Source organism: Motacilla alba, chromosome 26, assembly GCF_015832195.1.
Source record: "Motacilla alba alba isolate MOTALB_02 chromosome 26, Motacilla_alba_V1.0_pri, whole genome shotgun sequence".
Lineage (NCBI taxonomy): Eukaryota > Metazoa > Chordata > Aves > Passeriformes > Motacillidae > Motacilla > Motacilla alba.
Genome location: NC_052041.1, coordinates 821,251 through 840,745, shown reverse-complemented (window position 1 = coordinate 840,745; position 19,495 = coordinate 821,251). Strand labels below are relative to the sequence as shown.

Here is a 19,495-nt window from a genome sequence, read left to right as displayed (position 1 = left end):
CTCTGAATCAGCCCATTGCCTTCCTCATATAAAGCCCCATTTATCTCTGCTCTTCCCAGTAAGTTTGGAGGCGGTCGCAGCTCATGGCTCCTCGGCAGCAGCGAGGAGCCCAGCTTTCTCTTCCGCTGAAGCAGAATCAGGTGAAATCTCTATGGCAACTGGCAGATGACAGGGAGTCTTGTTGCCTTGGAAATGAGGCAAGGCAAAAAAAAAAAAAAAAAAAACCCACCCAAAAAGAGCCATCTGGAATTTTGAATTTCCACAATGTCCAACCTGCGTCTGGTGATGCGTGGGGAGTGTGAACCCGCTGCTGCCGGCTGCTCCGGGGCTTCTGTGCCGGGGCCTGGCTGTGCTGTTCTGCCTTACCCATGGGAATTAGGGCTCTTTTCCATCTCTTTCCCACTTTTTGGCTTTTTTTGTGCAGGGTCTGCAGCATTGCCCTGACCATCTGCTGGTGGCTGTGGGAAAGGTGTTGTGTTTGGGGTGCTGAAACCAGGCTGGACACAACTGTGCCGTGTTGGGGGCCAGCATGGCACTGGCACACGTTGGTAATGCAGAACCGTGAGGAGAATGGCAGGCTCCAGGGCAAACTGAGGCATGGAGTGCTACGTGACCAGTCTGACCCTCCTCTGTCAGCTTAGCACAAATCCCAGGTGCAGTGACCACTGGTGACACTGTCTCCGTGTTCCCAAGGCCTTGGGGCTGTCAGCAGGGAGTTAGTGTCACCGTGTGTGACTGCTGCTGTGTGTGCCAGTGGCCAGAGGCTTAGGGCATCCCTTGGAGCATGGATTTGGCCTGTTAACCTACCATCCCTCTCCTTCCCAAGCTGCACAAGTGTTTGCATGGATTATTTTGGAGACCCAGGGTGCTGGAGTTGGGTGTTGGGATGCTCCAGCTCATCTGATGCTTTCGGGAGCAGCTTTGGAGGCAGGTGTGGCTCTGGGTTGAGTGGTGCCTTATGCAGAAGCAGGGTCTGCCCCAACACAGGGGATTTTGGGCTCCCCCAGCTCATCAGCACAGAGGAGCAGAGGGCAGCACAGAGGTGGAATGCCTTGACATGGAGCAGCTAGAGGCTCTGGATCTGGAAAAGGAACTGTGGTTTGGATGTGCAGGTGGGGTGGTTTGGGGCCAAGCACAGCATCCATTGAAAGAATAACCCACAAATGGGCTGGAGGCCCAGTCTGGATCTCTCCAGTGGATTCACTTGGAAACTTGTGTATGGGAGAGACCCAATTAAGTAGATTTATGGCTGCTCTAGCCTGAGAAAGTCTGAATCCCTTTTAAAAGCTTGGCTAACTGAAGTCAGACGGGGTCCAGGCTCCAGGTCTCTCAGCCCTGCCCTTATTATGAGCGGTGATTCGCAAGGCTTAGCAGCCACGATCGCCCCTAAAGTGCTGATTCGGCTCAAGTCCCAGCCTGTCATTGCTGCACAGCTGCTTATTGTCTGCTCTCACCTGCCAGCAGGGAGATGGTGGCCCCCTCCCACCGCGTGGGGCTGCCCCCGCCTGCACTGGTGGCAGTGGTGGGGATGTTGGCAGTGATGGGGATGGTGGTGGTGACGATGACTGCAGTGGTGGGGATGTTGGCAGTGGTGGGGATGGTGGTGGTGACGATGACTGCAGTGGTGGGGATGTTGGCAGTGGTGGGGATGGTGGTGGTGACGATGACTGCAGTGGTGGGGATGTTGGCAGTGATGGGCTGCAATGATAGAGTCAGTGAGTGCAGGTAGGTAATTGGCTTCCTCCCTCTCTGCAGCCACCGTTGGAGCCTCCCGCAGAGCCATGTCATTTTGAAGAAGGGTCCACCAACACGTGAAACGTGGGGTGGCTGTGCCAAACCAGAGCCCTGTCACCTCTCTGGCTCTGGCTCTGGCTCTGGCTCTGCAGGGGCTGGTGCTCCTTGGAGGACTTGGGCTCTGCAAGACACATGCTACCCCCACAGAGCTGCCTGCTGTAACCCCATTGTCTTCCCCCCAGACTTGCTGCTGGCCTCTCTTCCCTCAGCCAAGGGCAAGTGCAGAATGTGCTGGGCCGTGTCCAACCTCCTCCCACAGCCTTGTAGGGCTACGTGCAGAGCAGCACCATGTGCAGAGGCCAGCCTGCCTTGGTGGAGTCACAGGTGGGGACCTCAGGTATCTGCAGCTTTCCCTGCACATCGCCATCACCAGTGACAGGAGGCTGTGCTTCCATGTCCATGGGGAATAGCACCTCCAACTCCACCAGCTGAGGGGCTGCTGCTGTCTGTGAGGGAATGGTGGCCAGGCTTTCCCCATCCATCTGCCTGGGGTCAGCAGAACACCAGTCAGCTGTCCAGGTACCCCGGTACCCTATTACCAGGGTGCTGGGTGGCCCTGTCCCTGCCCATCAGGGAGCAGGACCCTCTCCTGACACTGCTGCAGAGGATGCAGGACTAGCAGCCAGCTCTCTGCTCACACCAATGAAAGTAATAAAACCAGGAGTCCTAATGTACCTGCTGCCTTCGGGGTGGGACAACAGGTTTGCAGGAAAGAGTGTAGTGCTTTCCCAGGGGACATCTCCAGAGAGAGGGGGGTGATTTGGGGCTACCGGTACGTCCTTGGTGAGAGCATGTAGGATTGCAGGGATGGAGCTTGAGCTGGAAAACAAGGCCGACACTGCAGAATGGCAGTCACCCCACAGAGCCCTGTTAGCCATCTCCCCTGCTCATTCTGCCTGTTTGGGAGCTGTTGGGGGGAAAAGACAGTTAAGTGTCAAAGAGAAAGATTGCAGGTTGTGACCATCCCCCTGCCCAGCCATCCAGGAGTGGGAATCAGAGCTGGATGTAATAATGCAAGATAAAGCTATTTACTCCATTCAGGAGGACTGCTGGTGGCACACCCAGATGCTGGTGAGAGCCGCAGGCTGCAGGGTGTGAGTGAGGAACCCATGGGGCTCTCTGAGGTTCACACTGGGCTTGGGCTGTTGGGTTTCCCCTCGGGTGGTCTCCGAATGCCAGAGTAGAAGGTTTTCAAGAAAAATACCAAAAAAACGGTGCCTGTGCTGATTCATTCATAAACAGGACTGGGAGCAGGAGCTGGGGCAGATGGAGGGAGCAGTGTGAGTCTGCTCGAGGGTTCGTGGAGCCAGGGAGTGCAGCGAGGCCAGAGGAGGCTCACAGCCCCATGAGAATGGGTTTTATTGCAGAGTTTATTAGTGGATTTTTCAATGCACTGGAAGGAATTGAGCAAGCAGTCAGAAATGTTTTCCAGCCTGGGGAAATTCGTTACAGCTACTGTGTAATGGGGGCCCACTGGAATGACTCAGGAACACCACGCAGCCTTTCCTGGTGAATTCCGGTGAATTCCTGCTTGCTGTTGAAATCTTTACTGGGCCAACAGGAGTCCTTTCCCAGTTGGATCCTCTGAAATGAGACCAGTTGGGTCACAGGTTGCAAGAAATCACAGGTGTTAGTGCCATGCTCATGCTGAGTGCAGACAGTGCACCCTTGCAAGCCTGGCACCCTTGTGCCAGTGTTTGGTATCATGTCCTGCTGTCCCACTGCCTGCATATGGACACGTGGGCACATGTGCAAAGTCACAGGCATAGGTGATACTCCTGCAGACATGCATCTTTCTGCAGGCTTTTGCTGCCATGTGGCCCCCACATGAATGATGCAAACACACACACACACACACACACACACACACACACGCGCGCGTGCGAGTTTCTGTGTAAGGCACACGGAGCACACGTGTCCCACGGATGCAGCCCTGCCTCGCCCCTGCAGGAGCTGGTGGCCACATGCTTCTTTGAAATGAGCGGTCAGAGCCATTTGGAGTTGATTATTTCCTCGTTCCTTGACGTACTCGGCCACGTCGGCAGCACCCGGCTGCAGGGCCGGGGCTGCACCCCGACACACAGACAAAGGAACTGCTGCTGCTTACTCTGGGAGGTGGCAGAGAGAGCTGGACATGAGCACAGCCTGGAGCTCCCTGGCCTTGTCCAGCCATGGTTCTGTTCTGCCCGTCACCGTCAGACTCACAGCAAACAGCGCTGTGCCCTGAGCAAGCCATTCCAGCACAGCTCTCTCCTTCTTCCTCCTCCTCTTCTTCCTCCTTGACTGCTTCCGTATCCCACCTTGCAGATGCTCCTTCTTGTGGTGATGGTACCTGCTGCTGCCCCAGCTTGGCCAGGCAGGAGATGGGGGTGATAGGCACTGCGTGGTTCGGGGCCAGGCGCCCACAGTGCCAGGTTGCTCAGTGTGTGTAATGTGCTCAGTGCTGGAAGCCGTGCCAGGGAGTGCTGCAGGTGAGGGGGTGGTTGGGGGTGGGCTGAGGCTTCCTGCCTCAGTTTCCCCAAGTGCCAAGTGGAGCTGTATCATATTTGCTGATGTTGAAGGGCTCAGTTGAGAAAGGAGTGTTGAGTGAGAGCTCTCAGATGAGTGAGAATTGCTCAAGCATAGGAGAGGATATAGGCAAGTGAGAGCCAGCCTGGCACAGGGACAAATGATTTGGGAAATGGGCTCTGGTGACCTCTCAGTGCAGGGCCTGGGGACAGTGGCTGCATCTCATGGCTGCCCTGTGCATGGTCAAAACAGGGGGTAAAGGGCCAGAAGCAGCACTCCCTTCCCTCTGTAACAGCAGGATGGCCAGAGCCTGTGAGGGCAGTGGGATCTGCTGAAGGGCTGCAGGCCAGCCTGCCGCTGGGGCAGGGGGACATCAGTCCCTGAGCCTGTAGCTCCAGTGGAGTGGGGAGTGCTGTGGAACACATCCCAGCCATAGCTGCTGGGAAACTGAGCCTGGCCTAGGCCGGGTGTCTGACTGACCCCGCCGCAGCATGGGCTGAGCCTTCTCTGCTGCTCCATGCTCCAGCAGCTGGAAACATCTGGCTGCACGAGCTTACTAAATCGATGTGGGGAGGAATCCAGCTCTCTCCTGCTGTTCCCACACTTCAGCCTCTCCCAGTGGCTCCGGTTTCGACTCAGCTCTGGCATGTGGTGACTCGGTGAGCTCCGAGCCAGCCCCTGGCCCCTTGATGCCCCTGGGGAACAGGCTGCGGGAGTCCCTGTGTCACCACCAGGACAGCACTGTGGGGGCAGATGGTGGCACTTCAGTGCTAGTAGCAGGATGTGTGCCAGAGGTGGGTGAGCAGCTCTTCGAGTCCCAGTTTGGCCCTTTCCAGGGTGAGAGCTGCTGCTTTTCCTGGAGTCTAGAGTGACCTGGACTGTCACCCAAAATCGGAGGTGATCTCATCCAGGCATGGATGACGAATGGGGCAATGGATGAAGCTGGGTATGAGGGTCGGTGCCATTTCCCTGGAACTCCAGTCCCTGAGCCCTGGGATGCTGCTTATTGCCATTGATGGCCCAGCAACAGAGCAGTGCAGGGAGGTGGTGCCCCTGTGCCAGCCCCTCAGTCAGGGCAGCTGGGGACACAGCGCAGGCTCGCCCCACTGCTCCTTGGATTGGGATGGCTGGAGCAGCCCCGCTGGCAGTGGCGCCCGGGGAGGAGGCAGCGCCAGGCCCGGCGCTGGCTCTGTGCCCAGGAGAATGGCTGCGGGTGGCCGTGGGGGAGGCAGATGGGGTTTTGGGAGGGAGCCATGCCCGGGAGGAGCACGCTGCCGAGCTGGCAGGGCGGGAGCCGCTGCCGGCGCCAGGGGACAACAGTGACTCTTCATCCCGTCCCACTCTGTCCTGGCCCAGCACGCAGGATGTGGCACTGCTGGGGTGTGTGTGCCACCTTCTCTGGCTGCAGGGGCTGGGTGTGGGTGACAGCACCCACTGAATGGGGCCAGGGCGAAGGAGCTGAAGGCGCCAAGTCCTTTCCTGCATGGAGACCCGTCTGGGGACACTGGTGGGTTTTGGATTGCTGTTCCCTGAGGGGCCCAAATCTCCCATTGCCCTACACACTGCAGTGTGACAGCTGGGGACCTGGCCACAGGTTCCTGCCCTGCTATTTCAAGCCTGAAAATCCACCTTTCCAGGCAACTTGAGGGCAGGACCTTGCAGCTTTGAGGTACCAACATGATCCTTTCTTGCCCCACCAGACAGGCATGGTGTCCCCTTGTCCTTGGCTGCGGAGCAAGGTGGGTGCCACCCTTCAGCACTGAGGCCCTCTTGAGGCTCTCCTGCACCCTGGTTCCCTGTGTGCAGCTGCCTCAGCTCTATCCCTCTCCTGTACTGCCTGTGCATCCCCATCCTGTGGCTCTGGGGGCCATTTGGAGCTCCTGTGCCTTGGATTAACTCCTCCAGTCTCCACAATGGAGATTTAATAATGAGTTAATAATGACTTGTATCCTACTGAGCCAGGTTCTGGGAGTTGGACTGGGGTGATTGAACACCAGCAGGGATGGGTGTCCTTGTGCTCTGATGTGGCTGGCCACGTTGGGTGCCCTGTGGGCTCACCAGCCCTTTTACCTCATCTACAACTGACTTTAACCTGCTTCATTGAACCCGTCTCATCAGGCTGTTCCTGCTTGTCACACCCTTCCAGGCTCATGCGTAAATCAGGGCTGCTTCACTGGTCTGAGGTGCTCCTGCCCAGTCAGGTGGGCAGTGGGAGCCTGGGGACAAGGCAGCACCTATGGGTGCTGCCTGAGGTGTGGTCAAAGTGTGATGGGGACAAGGAACACACAAGGAGCCCTGCTCAAGCGCTGGCATGTGGCTGTGCCTTGGTGGGGAGCTGCTGGGGTGTGTGCTGCTGGTATCCCCCATCCTCGTGTCCCTGCACTGGGATGGGTGCTGTCAGTGTCCCCCGTTCCCTGTCCCTGCAGTTCACATGGTGCCGGTGCCGTTACAAATCCTGAAGCGCTGATTGCCACGTTACGTTCGGAGGAGCCACATCCCACGTCCCTGACGCCTGCTGTCACTGCAGATCTGTGGCAGGCTGCAGCTGAAAGGCCTGAAATCAGGGATCAAAGCCGCAGTGGCACGGTTGTTAGTGCCTGCGGTGCACGTGAACGGGACAGGGACTTGGGGCTGGAGCCATGGCCCTGAGCCCACAGCACTGCTGGGGCTGTGCCAGGAGTGACCCCCTCCTCTGTGCAGGTGTCTGTGTTCTTACACATCCGTGCAGGTGTCTCTAGGCAGTGTGCACACGTTTGTGTGTGCAGGTGTATGTACATGTTTGTGGACATGCCTGTATATATCTGCACAAGTGGTTGTGATGTGGGTAGATGCATGTGTTCATGTGCATTTTGAGGGGTGCATGGCTCTGTGTGTGTGTACACACCCATGCTGTGGGTGTGTACACCTGGAAAAGTCCCAGGGCAGACAGAGCTTGGGGATCCTCAGCTCTGCACTGTGCCTGTGGGGGCTCAGTCCCACTAGCTGCTCCAGCCCTGCACAGAAGCAGCCACTCCTTCATGAGTGGGGCTCAGTGTCCTCCGCGCTCCGACATCCCCTCAGTCCCACACCAAGTGGTGCTGCTCCAGCACCCATGTTCCCAAGATGGAGCACCCCTAGGGCCTGGGGGATGCAGGGGCAGGTTTGGGGACATTCTTCCAGGACTACTGCTCCTGTCACCTGTGTGGGTCCTGTGGCCCCACTAGGTCTCTGGCAGCTCATCCTTTCTGGACTGGACATCACCATCCCAGCTGCATGCTTGGGAGTGGCATTTCAGGGTGGTGCAGCTCCAGCCTGGTGCCAGATTTGCCCTGTCCCTCCCTGATGGGCAGAGCCAGGGCTGTTGGTCATGGCCACGGGCAGGGGGTGCTCCATCCATCCATCCATCCATCCATCCATCCATCCATCCATCCCTCCATCCATCCATCCCTTTAAAGCCATCACCTTGTCTCTTCACAGACCCCGAGTCCCAGAGGAAGAGGACAGTGCAGAATGTGCTGGACCTACGTCAGAACCTGGAGGAGACCATGTCCAGCCTAAGGGGCTCTCAGGTGTCTCACAGGTGAGGCCCCAGCACCGGACCCCTCCCCCCCCACCCCTTCCCCGCACTCAGTGTCTTTCCTGGGGCAGATGGGAAGCAGCTCTGCTCCTGGTGAGGGCCATGTGGGTGGGAGGGAGTCAGTGCTGCTTTGTGACCTGGGGACCCTGTGCATGGAGGCTTGGAGAGAAGCCCCCAAATCTGTGCCGTGTTGTGTGGTGCTGCAGCAGTGTCCTGTCTCCGAAAGTGCTCTGGGACAGTAAAGGTTGGGGAGTGGTGGCAGTGAGGAGACCTGACAGAGCAGAGAGAGGGGGTGAGTTCTGTTCCCAGTGGTCGATGACCCTGAATGGACCACCAGAGCTGAATATATCACCTGTACCCACCCCAGTTTACACCAGAGGCTCCATCCCTATCTGTGCCTTAGTTTTTCTGCTCTGTGTAGGGTGATGATGGGGGGACTCTCAGCCAGAGCGCAGGAGCAGAGGTGGGGGTACCCTGGGGTGCCCTGCCCAGACTGGAGCGAGGGAGTGGTCGGGATGGGGACCAGGTGAGCACTGCATGGACAACCAGAGCACAGTGTCTGTGCTTAGGGGGCTCTGACACACATCTGGGACTGCCTGTGTCCCCCTGGGTCACTCACTTGAGATCTTGCATGGTTTCTGCTTCACTCTGGATTTGCAAGGTTGTGTGGGTGTCAGACGGTTGGGAAAGTGGGGATGCAGGAACATCCTTCTCCTGGAGTGTGTTGCCACCTCGTGGTCTCCCTCGATCCTGTTTTTTGTCTTGGAAGGGACAAAAAGCAGCAGCTTCCTCCCACCTTTCACCCATCATTCACCATTACAGACCTCCCCGTGTCAGCCCTCAACCAGCCTTGTCCATGATGAAGCAGCCCTTTGATCTCCCTCTTCATCGCCTGAAATTTCTAGACCTTGCTCACCCTTGCTGTGCTTCCTGGAGGCTTTCCAAGCCAGGAGCAGCAGAGAGCTGTGGCAGTGGGATTTGCATGGGGCCGCAACAATATTTTCTGAGCTGGCCATTTCCTAAAATGATCCATTACAGCTCTGCCATCCCTTTGCTCGGTGCAGGAGTTGGGTCAGAGCCCAGCACTGCTCATGCCAAGCCAGGGCTGCGTTGTGTTCATTTCGCTTTCATCAAACGAAAAGTGTCAAACTCCACCCCCCTTCTCACCCCAGCACTCAGCTCCTTCAGAAATCCTTCTCAGCTCAGGTCTTAGGAAAATAGGGCGAGGACATTAAGGGTGATTAAATTAGCATTGCTTGTGGGATTTGACTCTTCACTATCACTTCCTTTCCTTGATGAGCTGTGAGTATATCACATGGTGGATGCCTCAGCTGCATTCCTGCCATGGAGAAAAATGGCTACGGATAGCCCAGGGATCCCTACCCCTGCTCTCTGTCCCTTTCAGTGGGACTTTAACATGTGAAGATCTTCCCTCTTATCCCATAACAGCTGAATTTATTTGGAAGCTTTTCTTATTCCAGTAGCCCACAGCAGCCTCGGCAGCTCCCTGCATCCCTCCAGGAGCTCCTCTGCGGCTGTGAGCCAGATTTTCCTTTCCCAAAGCTGTGTCAGCTCTTCCCTGGTACGTTGTAATTACACATGTACCCACTCATTCTGCTCTTGGGAACACTTCCTACAAGTCTGTCCAATGCAGATGTCATCTGCAAGTCCTCTGGATGTGCCTGCATGACACAGTGTCCTGTAGCTTGCTTTGGGCTCTCTATTCATTCCACAAACTGCTCCTCAAATTTATCTTATTACCCTCACTGTGTTCTTCCATCCATACTGAGCTGAGGGCTCAGTCTTTGCTGTTGCCTTGTTAGGGCACAGTGTTATTCCTGAAAGATGTCACCGTACTCCTAGCAGCAGGGCTGCATGAATGTCCTTTGGGCTTAGAGAATCATGAAATCACAGAGTCACTGAGGAGACTCAGTGGACACTTGGAGGACACTTGGAGAAAGTCTCTAAGATCATCAAGTCAAACCATTTCCCCAGCACTGCCATGTTCACTACTACACCATGTTCCCAGGACCCACATCCACGCTTTTTAAAACGCTTTCAAGGATGGTGACTCCACCACCGCCCTGGGCAGCCTGTGCCAGTGCCTGACCACCCTTTCAGGAAAGAAATTTCCTCCAATATCCAACCTAAACCTCCCCTGGGACAACTTGAGGCCATTTCCTCTTTTTCTGTCCCTTGTTCCCTGGGAGCAGAGCCCAACTCCTCCCCAGCTCCCCCCTCCTGTCAGAGAGTTGTGGAGAGCCAGAAAGTCCCTCTTGAGCCTTCTTTTTTCCAGGCTGAGCCCCCAATCTCCCTCAGCTGCTCCTGGTGCTCCAGACACTTCCCCAGCTCTGTTGCCCCTCTCTGGACACACTCCAGCCTCTCAATGTCTTTCTTGTCATGAGGGACCCAGAACTGAACCCAGGATTCGAGGTGAAGCTTCTGTTCCTCCTGCTCAGAGACAGGGTTGGCATCTGCTCTGAGCTGCCGGGAGCACATCCTCAAACAGCCTTTGTGCTACCGACAAAAACAAAACCCTTTTAGCTGCCCCTTTAGTTCCGCTTTAACAAACTTCCTATTTTTTTCATGTAGTTCCCTGTTTTAGATTCAATGCTGCAGCCTGGGTTTGGCTTTGGGTGCTCCTGCTGGAATGTTTAATCCAAGCTAGGGAATAATTTACTGATAGTAGTGTTTGGAGCCAATTTGAGGACTGTGGGTTCCCAAGGAGTTGCTCCAAGAAGTAATAGTTTCTCGTGGCTAAATTTAGTTTTAGAATCACTGTTTGCCCAAAATACACCCCGAGAGGCACAGGGCGTGATGGAACTCCCCATTTCTGAAGCACTCGCAGGCTCTGGGCTGGCTGCAGAGCACTGTGCTTGTGAGCACAGGGGGGCTGGGCAGCCCTCTCTTGGGGTCATCTTTCCTGCCCAGATGTTGGGGGTTCAGTTCACAGGGGTTCTGTGTGAGGTGCTGCTGCAGGGACTGGTCCCAGGTCTGTCCCTCAGCATCCTTTCACTCACAGCTTCCGCTCCCTGGCATGGCCCACTGTCACATTCCCTGGGATCAGTGCTACCACCCCAGCTTGTCCTGTCCTGGGTCTGGTGTGATCTTGAGGTGCAGATATTGAAGTGCTGGGGGAGAAGTGGCTAAGCAGAAGCAGTCCAGACACAGAGGAGGATGTTCAGGCTTTCCACTAAAGGTGCCCTATTAGACGAGTTCAGCACAGCTGGATTTTGGGGCTGGAGCCGGTCTCCAGAATGGTGCTGATCCCTTTCCCAGGTGTGTTTGCCATCAGTCCTGGTGGCACCCCTGGCCCTGCTACAAGGTGGGTGGACAGGGCTGTGGTAAAGCGTTGCTTTTGTAGATTGACTTGAGCACAGAGCCCCCATCACATCCCATGTCCTATTCCACCATCCCTGGGGAGACATGGACATCACTAAAACACCGTGGTGTGCATGTCCCAGCTAGTCCTGGGCTGTGGGACACTGGGCTGGCACCAGGCAGGGAAGGAGGGGATTGTCCCTTATCACCTGAGATGGAGGTGGTCCAGGACAGACAGCATCCCTGCAACCACAGTCCTGGGAGCCTCTGGCCTTGCCTGGCTGCCTCAAAATGGGCAGTTTTGGTATCTGAGCACTTGCAGACCTAGTTCCGGGGGGTAGTGAGGCAGGGCACAGATCTCCACTGCCCCCTGTGCCCTGCCCTAACTCCCTGACTGCCTGTTCTTGCAGCTCCCTCGAGATGACCTGCTATGACAGTGATGAAGCCAACCCACGGAGTGTCTCCAGCCTCTCCAACCGCTCCTCCCCTTTGTCCTGGCGCTACGGGCAGTCCAGTCCACGCCTGCAGGCCGGGGACGCGCCATCGGTCGGGGGCACGTGCCGCTCTGAGGGCACCCCGAGCTGGTACATGCACGGGGAGCGAGCGCACTACTCGCACACCATGCCCATGCGCAGCCCCAGCAAGCTGAGCCACATCTCCCGCCTGGAGCTGGTCGAGGCGCTGGACAGCGACGATGTGGAGCTGAAGTCGGGTTACATGAGTGACAGTGATCTGATGGGCAAGACGCTGACAGAGGATGATGACATCACCACAGGGTACGTGCCCATGCGGGGAGTCGTGCCCAGACTGGGGCTCTCCGGGAGGTTTCACCTGCTCCCATTCACCTGGCACAGTGGGAGTAGATGGAGTGGAACATAGGCTACAGCCAGTCTGGTCAGGATTGGATCATGTCTCCACATCCCAGGAGATGCTTCCCTGCTAGCAGTGCTGGTGGTGCTGGGCCAGCTGGGTCTTCTTGGGGCTGATGGGCTCCTGAGCCAGAATGAGCTGCTCTCCCAGGATGTGGGAAGTATCCAGCTTGATCTGGGTGTTCCTGGAGCAGGAAGCTGAGAAAAGTGCATGGTCTGTAGCTGTAGCCCTGAGCCACAGTCCTGCTGCTTTCAGAAGTGCTCTTCAGTTTACACCAGTCAGTCTGAGTGGCTTCCTGTGACTCAGGCACTGTGGGGACGTCCTGTGAAACTCCTGGTGGTCCACGGTGGGACAGGCTGGGTCAGATCTCAGCACCCCAGTGAGAACTGGGCACCGAGGTGTCATTGCTGATGGATGACTCCACATGGAGCAGTGTGCTGCTGAGCAGAGTCCTCCTTCCGGGACACCCATCAGCCTCCATCCCTCCACCCATGGGGCAAGGGGCATCTCCTGCCAGATGGGCACAACCCAGCACTCCCAGGGCTCACGTTTTCTTGCCAGATGTGTCCAGCTCCTGCTGCACTGTTGAGGTGTCCCTGACTCTGGCAAGGGTCCAGGGTTTGAACATGTTGGAGGTTTCCTGTTTCGACAAAGCAGAAAATAAGTAACTTGGGTGTTTGAGCTGTTCCAGAGCCCGATTAGGTATTTGGCCACCTGACAGTACTGCTTTGGCCCTCCTAGGGTGGCTGTAGTCACATCAGTTTGGTGCAGGATAGAGCACAGCCTGTGGCTTCACACTCATCTTGGGGCCAGTCCTCCCTAGATATGGCCTGTAGGTGCTTGTTGCAGTTGCAGGGGACGCACCATTGGCTATCTGCTGGCTTCTGCCCCTGCCATGCTCCAGCTGTGGGCTGAGAGTGTCTGTGGCACTGTGGGTGTCAGACCCATCCTCCCCATGGGCATGTTACCTTGGGGGCTGCCCTGTGCTTGTGAATGAGGGAGCCTTGTGCTGGTTCAACACGGACTCTCCTGTAGATCTTTACCTATTGCTTGGTAGCTGGAGGTCCCATGTCACCACGTTCTGCCACTGGCCACTGGACTGTGAGGTGTGATTGGCAGTGGGGTAGATTTGGGCTGCCCTGGATGGCTGAGGCTGCACCAGGATTGGCTGTGGGGATGAAGGGTACACTCCTCCTCATCTCCCTCCTTGTCTCATCTTGGTGCTGCTCATGCAGGCGGATAACCTTGGGATACCCTTGGCTTCAGAGGCAGTGACTGGGAGGGGTGACTGGAGCAGCACTTTGTATTCATCAATCACTGAGTAGGGGGAGTGTGAGCAGGGTCAGAGACCCAGGACAGCTCAGCCCTGCACTGCTATGGGCAGGATTTACTTCTCCTTCAGGAAGGTACAAGCTTTGGGGATGGATCCCTGCATGGCTGAGCCTCTGCGGGGCCCTGGCAGCACCACAATCCCCTGGTGTGGGTGAGGCTGTCAGTGCTGCGGTGAGCTGGGCCATGGGCAGGTGCCACAGTCCCTGTTCCTGTGCAGAGTCGCCAGCATGAGGACTCCTGGATGTGCCTGGAGTTCTCTGCCATGCCAGAGACAGACTGGGTGCTCTGCACTGAGTATCCTCCCCAAGGGAGGGTGCAGGAGTGAGCCAGGGCAGCGCAGGACCCGCTTATCCACAGGAGCATCTCCTCCATTTCACCAGGGTCATTGCAGGCACAGAGCTAAGTAGTGACGTCCACAGCTTCACAGCTTCATCCCCCATGGCCCCACAGCAGGACTTGGGGGGGTTTCCCAGAGTGGGCAGCATGGCAGCTCTGTCTCAGGGCATGCCTTTGGCTGGGTGCTGGGGTACACTGAGGTGCCTTGCCCAGGAGCCCGCACACTCTGGGTGTAGAGCCCAGGAAGCCGAGCAGGAGCCATTCCCTCCTACCGAGAGCCAGATAAGACAAGGAGCTGGCCAGGAGCACTCATCCAGCACAGCCCCTCATCCAGACCCCACTCAGCCAGCACATCCCTTGACCCAGTGCAGCCCTTCATCCAGCCTCCCATCATTCAGCACAGCCTCTTACCCAGCACAGCCCCTCACCCAGCACAGCCCCTCACCCAGCCTCCTCGCTGGCTCTGACCTAGAAAGCCAGCACCGCCCCAGGCCCCATCTCCCGGTGCTGCTAATGCACCGGGCAGGAGCGGCGTGCTGCAGATGGGGCCAGCAGCCCCCAGCCCGGGCCGCAGGGCAGCGTCCCCTGCACCGCGCCGGCGCATGCCCCGTCTTGCAGGGCAGTAGGTCAGAGACGGCTGGGAGGATGCGGTGACACATCCCTGTCCCTGCTGGAGACGTGTGGGGCTGTGGGATGCACCCCGGCATGCCCGTAGCTCGGCAGGGAAGCAGACTGGAAGGAGCGAGGGCTGAGGTAGGTGAGACACGGCTGGGGCAAGGGGACTGCCCGCAAGGTATTGAGGTGGATTCAGCTGGGTGGACGTTGGGGTGAGCCCAGCCAAGGAGGCTGTGGGGGACTTGAGGCCCAGCTCAGACAGGGAGTGGGATGGTCAGCTCTGAGCAGGGATTGGCTGGGGACACCTGAGACTCCAGCAGCATTCCTGTGTTAGCCAAATGCACTGGCATCCTGGCTCCTTGCCCAGCTGTGCCTGCATCCATCGGCATGACACTTGCCACTCCTCTCTACCAGCTGCTGGTTTCAGGGTCTGGAAAGCTCTTGCTTTGGCCCCCTATTTGGCAGCACATACCTTTTGTTCCCAATGTCACTGTATCCTCCTTGTGCACTGCATCAGGCCAGGGACCTGGCACAGGGAGCACCCACCAGGACGTCTGGGATGACTGAAGGGATGGAAGGGATGCTGCTGCTCTCCTGATATGTTCTTGGGGCCTGGGCAGGGCATGTGCCGAGCTAGCACTCAGTCTTGGGCAGTTTCTCCTACACTTAAACATATTCACTCCCTTCCTTGGTCAACTCTGGCTTCCACCTGCCACTGTTCAGTGGCCATTTGCTGTTCCCTGCCCTGTGGCCAGTTCCAGGAAGGGTGTGGTGCCACCTGTGACGCTTTCCCACTCATCCAGGCTGGGGTTGTTTCCTGGAGGTCACTCCACTGGGAGCTTCCCCAGGGACATCTCTGTCTGCATAGCCACAGTGTGGGTGCCTTTGTGCGCACACCTGCATGTGAACCAGGCAGTGGTGAGGAGCGTGGAGCAGGATGTGCAAGCCAGGTTTGGCCTGGGTTTTGTTCTGGACACATCCTGCATGTCTGAGCAGTGCCACCACAGTGTGGCCACGTGTTGGCATGCCTGCCCCTGTGCCGTGTGTGCCCAGAACCTGACCTGATGTAGTGTGTCCTGAGTAGCGGCTCAGCACCGTCCCTGGGTGTTTCCTAGGGCCAGTTGGGTCACAGTGAGAGTGAGTGGGTTGCTGCAAGACTTTGCTGCAGTCGGGAGCTCATGGGGTGCAGAGGGAGCTAGTGGGGCTGGCTGCTGAGTCAGCACCTTCTGCTGCAGTGACTGCAGGAGCAGTGATGATGGTCTGTGTGTGCTGCAGTGCTGTGTTGTGGGGGCATAGCTCTGGAGCCAGTCCCCGGAGTTCTGCATGTCCCCTGGGGCTTCCAGAGCACTGGGGGAATGTTTGTGTGACCCTGGGACTGCTGTGATTTCAGGATGTCCTTTTGCATCTCATTTGTTGGAAGTAGAAAGGGAGGCAGCATTGCATCCCACTGCAGCAGTGGCAGCATCTGCACCCTCATGAGCTGGGTACTGCCCTGACTCTGCTTGTGGGCATGAAATGGAGCTGAGGCAGCAGCTTTTGGAATTGGGAGCGCAAGGGCACGCTGCTAGCCCACGGCACACCCCAGGCACCATCCCAGGTCACTGTGATGGTGCTGCTGGCAGCCAAGCACTGCAGAGCCTGTGGTCCCCTCCAGCCGGGCTGGGGGCTGCCAGCAGCATCCTCCTGGGAGGGATGCTCTGGAGCTGACACCCGCTGTGCTCTGGCGGCCTGGCTCCGGCTTCCTCGCAGCTCCTCGGGCTCGGCACAGCCCGTAGGCGGGAGCAGATGTTTGGCTCAGCTCCCCAGGAGCAGCAGGGGAGCGGCCGCCCTCCTCCTGCTCCAAGCAGGACTGGCGCTGGAGCCTGCTCCCTTCCCTCAAACACTCCTTGCTCCGCTTTGGCTAGTCCAGGATGACCCCATGTCCTGTCCCAGTGAGCCCATGAAGTCATTCCTCATCAGGGACGTCCTGTGGGCCATGGCTGTGGCCCTGCACGTGGCCTGGCGTGTGTGTGGGACCATGGCTGGCCGGGGAGCAATGTTGTATAAATATTTGCTGGGCTGCGCCGCGTGCTGGGCTTGGCGAGTTCCTCCCGCCAGCTGGGTACAGGGGACGCTCCCGGAAAGGGGCCCCAGGACCCCACTGGGCATCAGCGCCTTTCTGTGCACTGCTTTCTAGCAATTCTGTCCCTTGGGGTTTGGGTTGAGGCACCCAGTGCTGATCCCTGGCCCCTGGGGATGTGACAGTGGCTGCATGAGGCATGTTTTGGGAAGGGAATCCTGGGGTTGTGAAGCTTGGGGGTGCAGGGCACCAGGGGGTCAGTGACACCCAAGATGCGGGAAGCTGCTGGCCCCTGCAGCTTGTTGATGAGGCCGGATATGGACACAGGACGCAGAGCCAAGTGCAGGGTTGGACCTCACACACCCATGTGCCCTGGGGAAAGCTGCTGGGGAGAATCTGACCCAAACCCACCTGCCTCTCTGCATGCCACCTGGGGACCTCAAGACCTGGCTTTACTATGTGCCACCCTGCCGCCTGTGGAGGAGCCTGGCCGCTGTGGACTGAGGTGTCCGAGGTCACCAGCTCGTCCAGACAACGGGAAAAATAGGAGTTTCACAACCAAGCTGAGTCACGCTGCTCCCCACCCCGGCACTGCCCTGGGACTCTCTGAGCATCACACGTGGCCTCAGCCCCGGGTGCTTCTGTGGCCCGGGTGAGGCTCCACATGTCACCAAAACTGCCAGCGGAGATCCCCGCACTGGGACACATTTCCTCCAGGGTTTCCACCGCTTGGAGGGGAGCAGAGGGGTGACCAGAGGTGAGTTCTCAGCCAGGAGTGTGGTTGGGGTCCATGGCTGATGTCACTGCAGCAGGCAGTGAGTGCTGGCTGACCCTCCCATGGCCTCGGCCTCACTGCCATGGGGAAATCAGACCCCACTGTTACTGCGGTTGATGGCGCAGGGCTGGGGTGGAGGCACAGCCTGGCCGTGGGTCCCCCCTTGCAGGGACCATGCACGCTCAGGGGTCTTGTGGCGGAGTCCTCTGCACCCCTCAGGGTTCTGGGGGGCCAGAGACCAGAGGCAGTGCTGCCTGGAGAATGGGGTCTTGAATCAATTGCGGGATGTGATGTTGATCCTCTTCCGCTGGGGAAGCTCAGGCAAGTCAGATCCCCCTTCCCTACCTCAGTTTCCCCATCTGCCAGATCTCTGCAGACCCCTGTTCCTCTAAGTGCAGCTTTGGGGAAAGGTGCCAGATCACAGTACCCAAAATCCAAGCAGGAGACACCTACGGTCAAGGTAGCCTGACTCACTGTAGGGGCTGGAGTTCTCTGAGGGTGTACCTGGGGGTCTGGGGGGCATCCTGGAGGGTACAGAGGGGTTTACAGCGCTGTGGGGATCAGGGAAGTCAGGGAGTGTTGTTACACTCTGGTTCCTGATGTGGATGTGAGGGAGATGCAGAGCCCTGCCCTGCTCACATCCATGGGGAGCTCCCAACCCCCTCAATGGGATTTATGAAGCTAATTGTTTTTTCTGCCCCATTAAGTGGAGGAGAGGGGGAGGGTGTGAAGAGCCCCGGCTGTGCCTGTGTTTTCCTCATTGCTCCTATCTCAAGTCACAGCATGAGGCTGGGGCTGGGAGCACCAGTGCCAACAGAGCCCCCTCAATGCCAGTGATCTGCTGATGTGGGGTGTGGAACCCCCTCAGTTCACACCCTGCATTTCCTCCCCTGCCACAGGAGGAAGGGGCCAGGGCAGACCAGGACTTGCTTCCATCCAGGGTGGGCTTCAGGATGGCAGTGGGGGTCTGGCTGGACCAGCCTGGCAGGAACATGAGTGTCTGGAGCCCTGGCTGGTGCCAGTGGGTCTGGATGTTACGTGGGCAGGTGTCTCTGCTCGTGTGAGACAGGTGAAGCAAGGAGAGTTCAAAACCATCCAGCTCCAACAGCAGCCTCTGCTGAGGGTACTCCTCTGCACGGTGCTCAGTGCCTGTGCTGGTGCCCACGGGTCTGCTGTGACAGGTCAGCAGTGATTCTCTGCCATCATCTCACACGAGGCCCGTGGCTCTGGCAGGGTCAAAGCTGCCTTTCTGAGGAGCTGCGGTGCTGGGCTGTGCCAGGCTGTCTCCCCTGCCACCCGGGATGCCCAGATTTGTGCCCAGAAGCTGCTCTGAGCACTGCCTGAGCTGGCCATGGCAGGGCTGAGGCAGGCATCCAGGAGAAGAGGAGGGAAGGGACAGCATCCGGCACCGTGCCAGGCTGGAGGGACCAGAGGGATGCAGTGCTGGACGGGCTGTGCCGCCGCACCCGTTGGCGCACGCGGCTGTGGGGCCGTAACCGCAGGGCTGGCTGCAGCACCAGCCCCTGGCCATGAGCTCCTGCCGGGGCTTGGTGGGTGTGGGCACAAGCTGATCAGTGGGGACAGGGATGGTCAGGTGCCCCTGTCCTACCATGCCGTGCTGGGACAAGCTCTGTGTGGTGAGTGATGGGACAGTGGGGAAGGAGCCAAGAGGCGTTGACATTGCTTCAAGGAAGGAATTACTTATTTCCCAGCCTGCAGGGCCTGGTCTGTCTTGCCAAGGCTGCAGTTAACTCTCTCTGCCCTATGTGGCTGGGCTGGTGAAATTGTTCCTGCTGTTACCATCCCGGTGAGGACCCTACCCTGCAGCATAGCTCTTGGTGTGATGCAAGAGAGAGAAAAAAGGGACAGAAGTTAGGGTTTTGGTCAATGAAAGGCAGAGCGGGGCAGGCATGGATGTCCTTTCTGGGGATGAGCACCGAGGTTGCTGGGAGCAGCTGTCCCAGCACCCCACAGTGGGACCCACATCGAGGAGGTGGTTCCTTTGGGGACAGAGAACAGGGCGGTTTGGGGGGCACTGGGTCCAGGCCCAGTGCTGAGGAATGGCCTCTGGTATCACATAGCGGGCTGGACTGGTGGTCACTGGTGTTGTGTTTGGGGATGTGAATAGTGGTTTGGGGGCTCTGCGGGCATTTGGGGGGATGCTGGGGGACACCAAGGACAGGGATTGGGGCCGTGGGCTGCGGGGCAGAATGCGGAGACATGGTCGCAGAGATGAGGCGGGCGAGGCTTGGAGCCAGGACCCCGGTCCCGTCCGGGCGGGGGCGGGGAGGGGCCGATGGACGGCGGAGGGGGTCCTGTGCCGCTGTCG

General features: G+C 58.1%; 1 protein-coding gene across 1 annotated transcript in view; it reads left to right on the top strand.

Annotated features, from left to right (window-relative positions):
* NAV1 (neuron navigator 1) overlaps positions 1 to 19,495 on the top strand; it is a 74,141-nt gene that overhangs the window by 36,168 nt on the left and 18,478 nt on the right. Inside the window, exons 5-6 of the mRNA XM_038162437.1 lie at positions 7,759 to 7,861; positions 11,590 to 11,955. Coding sequence (XP_038018365.1) covers positions 7,759 to 7,861; positions 11,590 to 11,955 — 469 coding nt within the window. The remainder of the gene's footprint in view (positions 1 to 7,758; positions 7,862 to 11,589; positions 11,956 to 19,495) is intronic.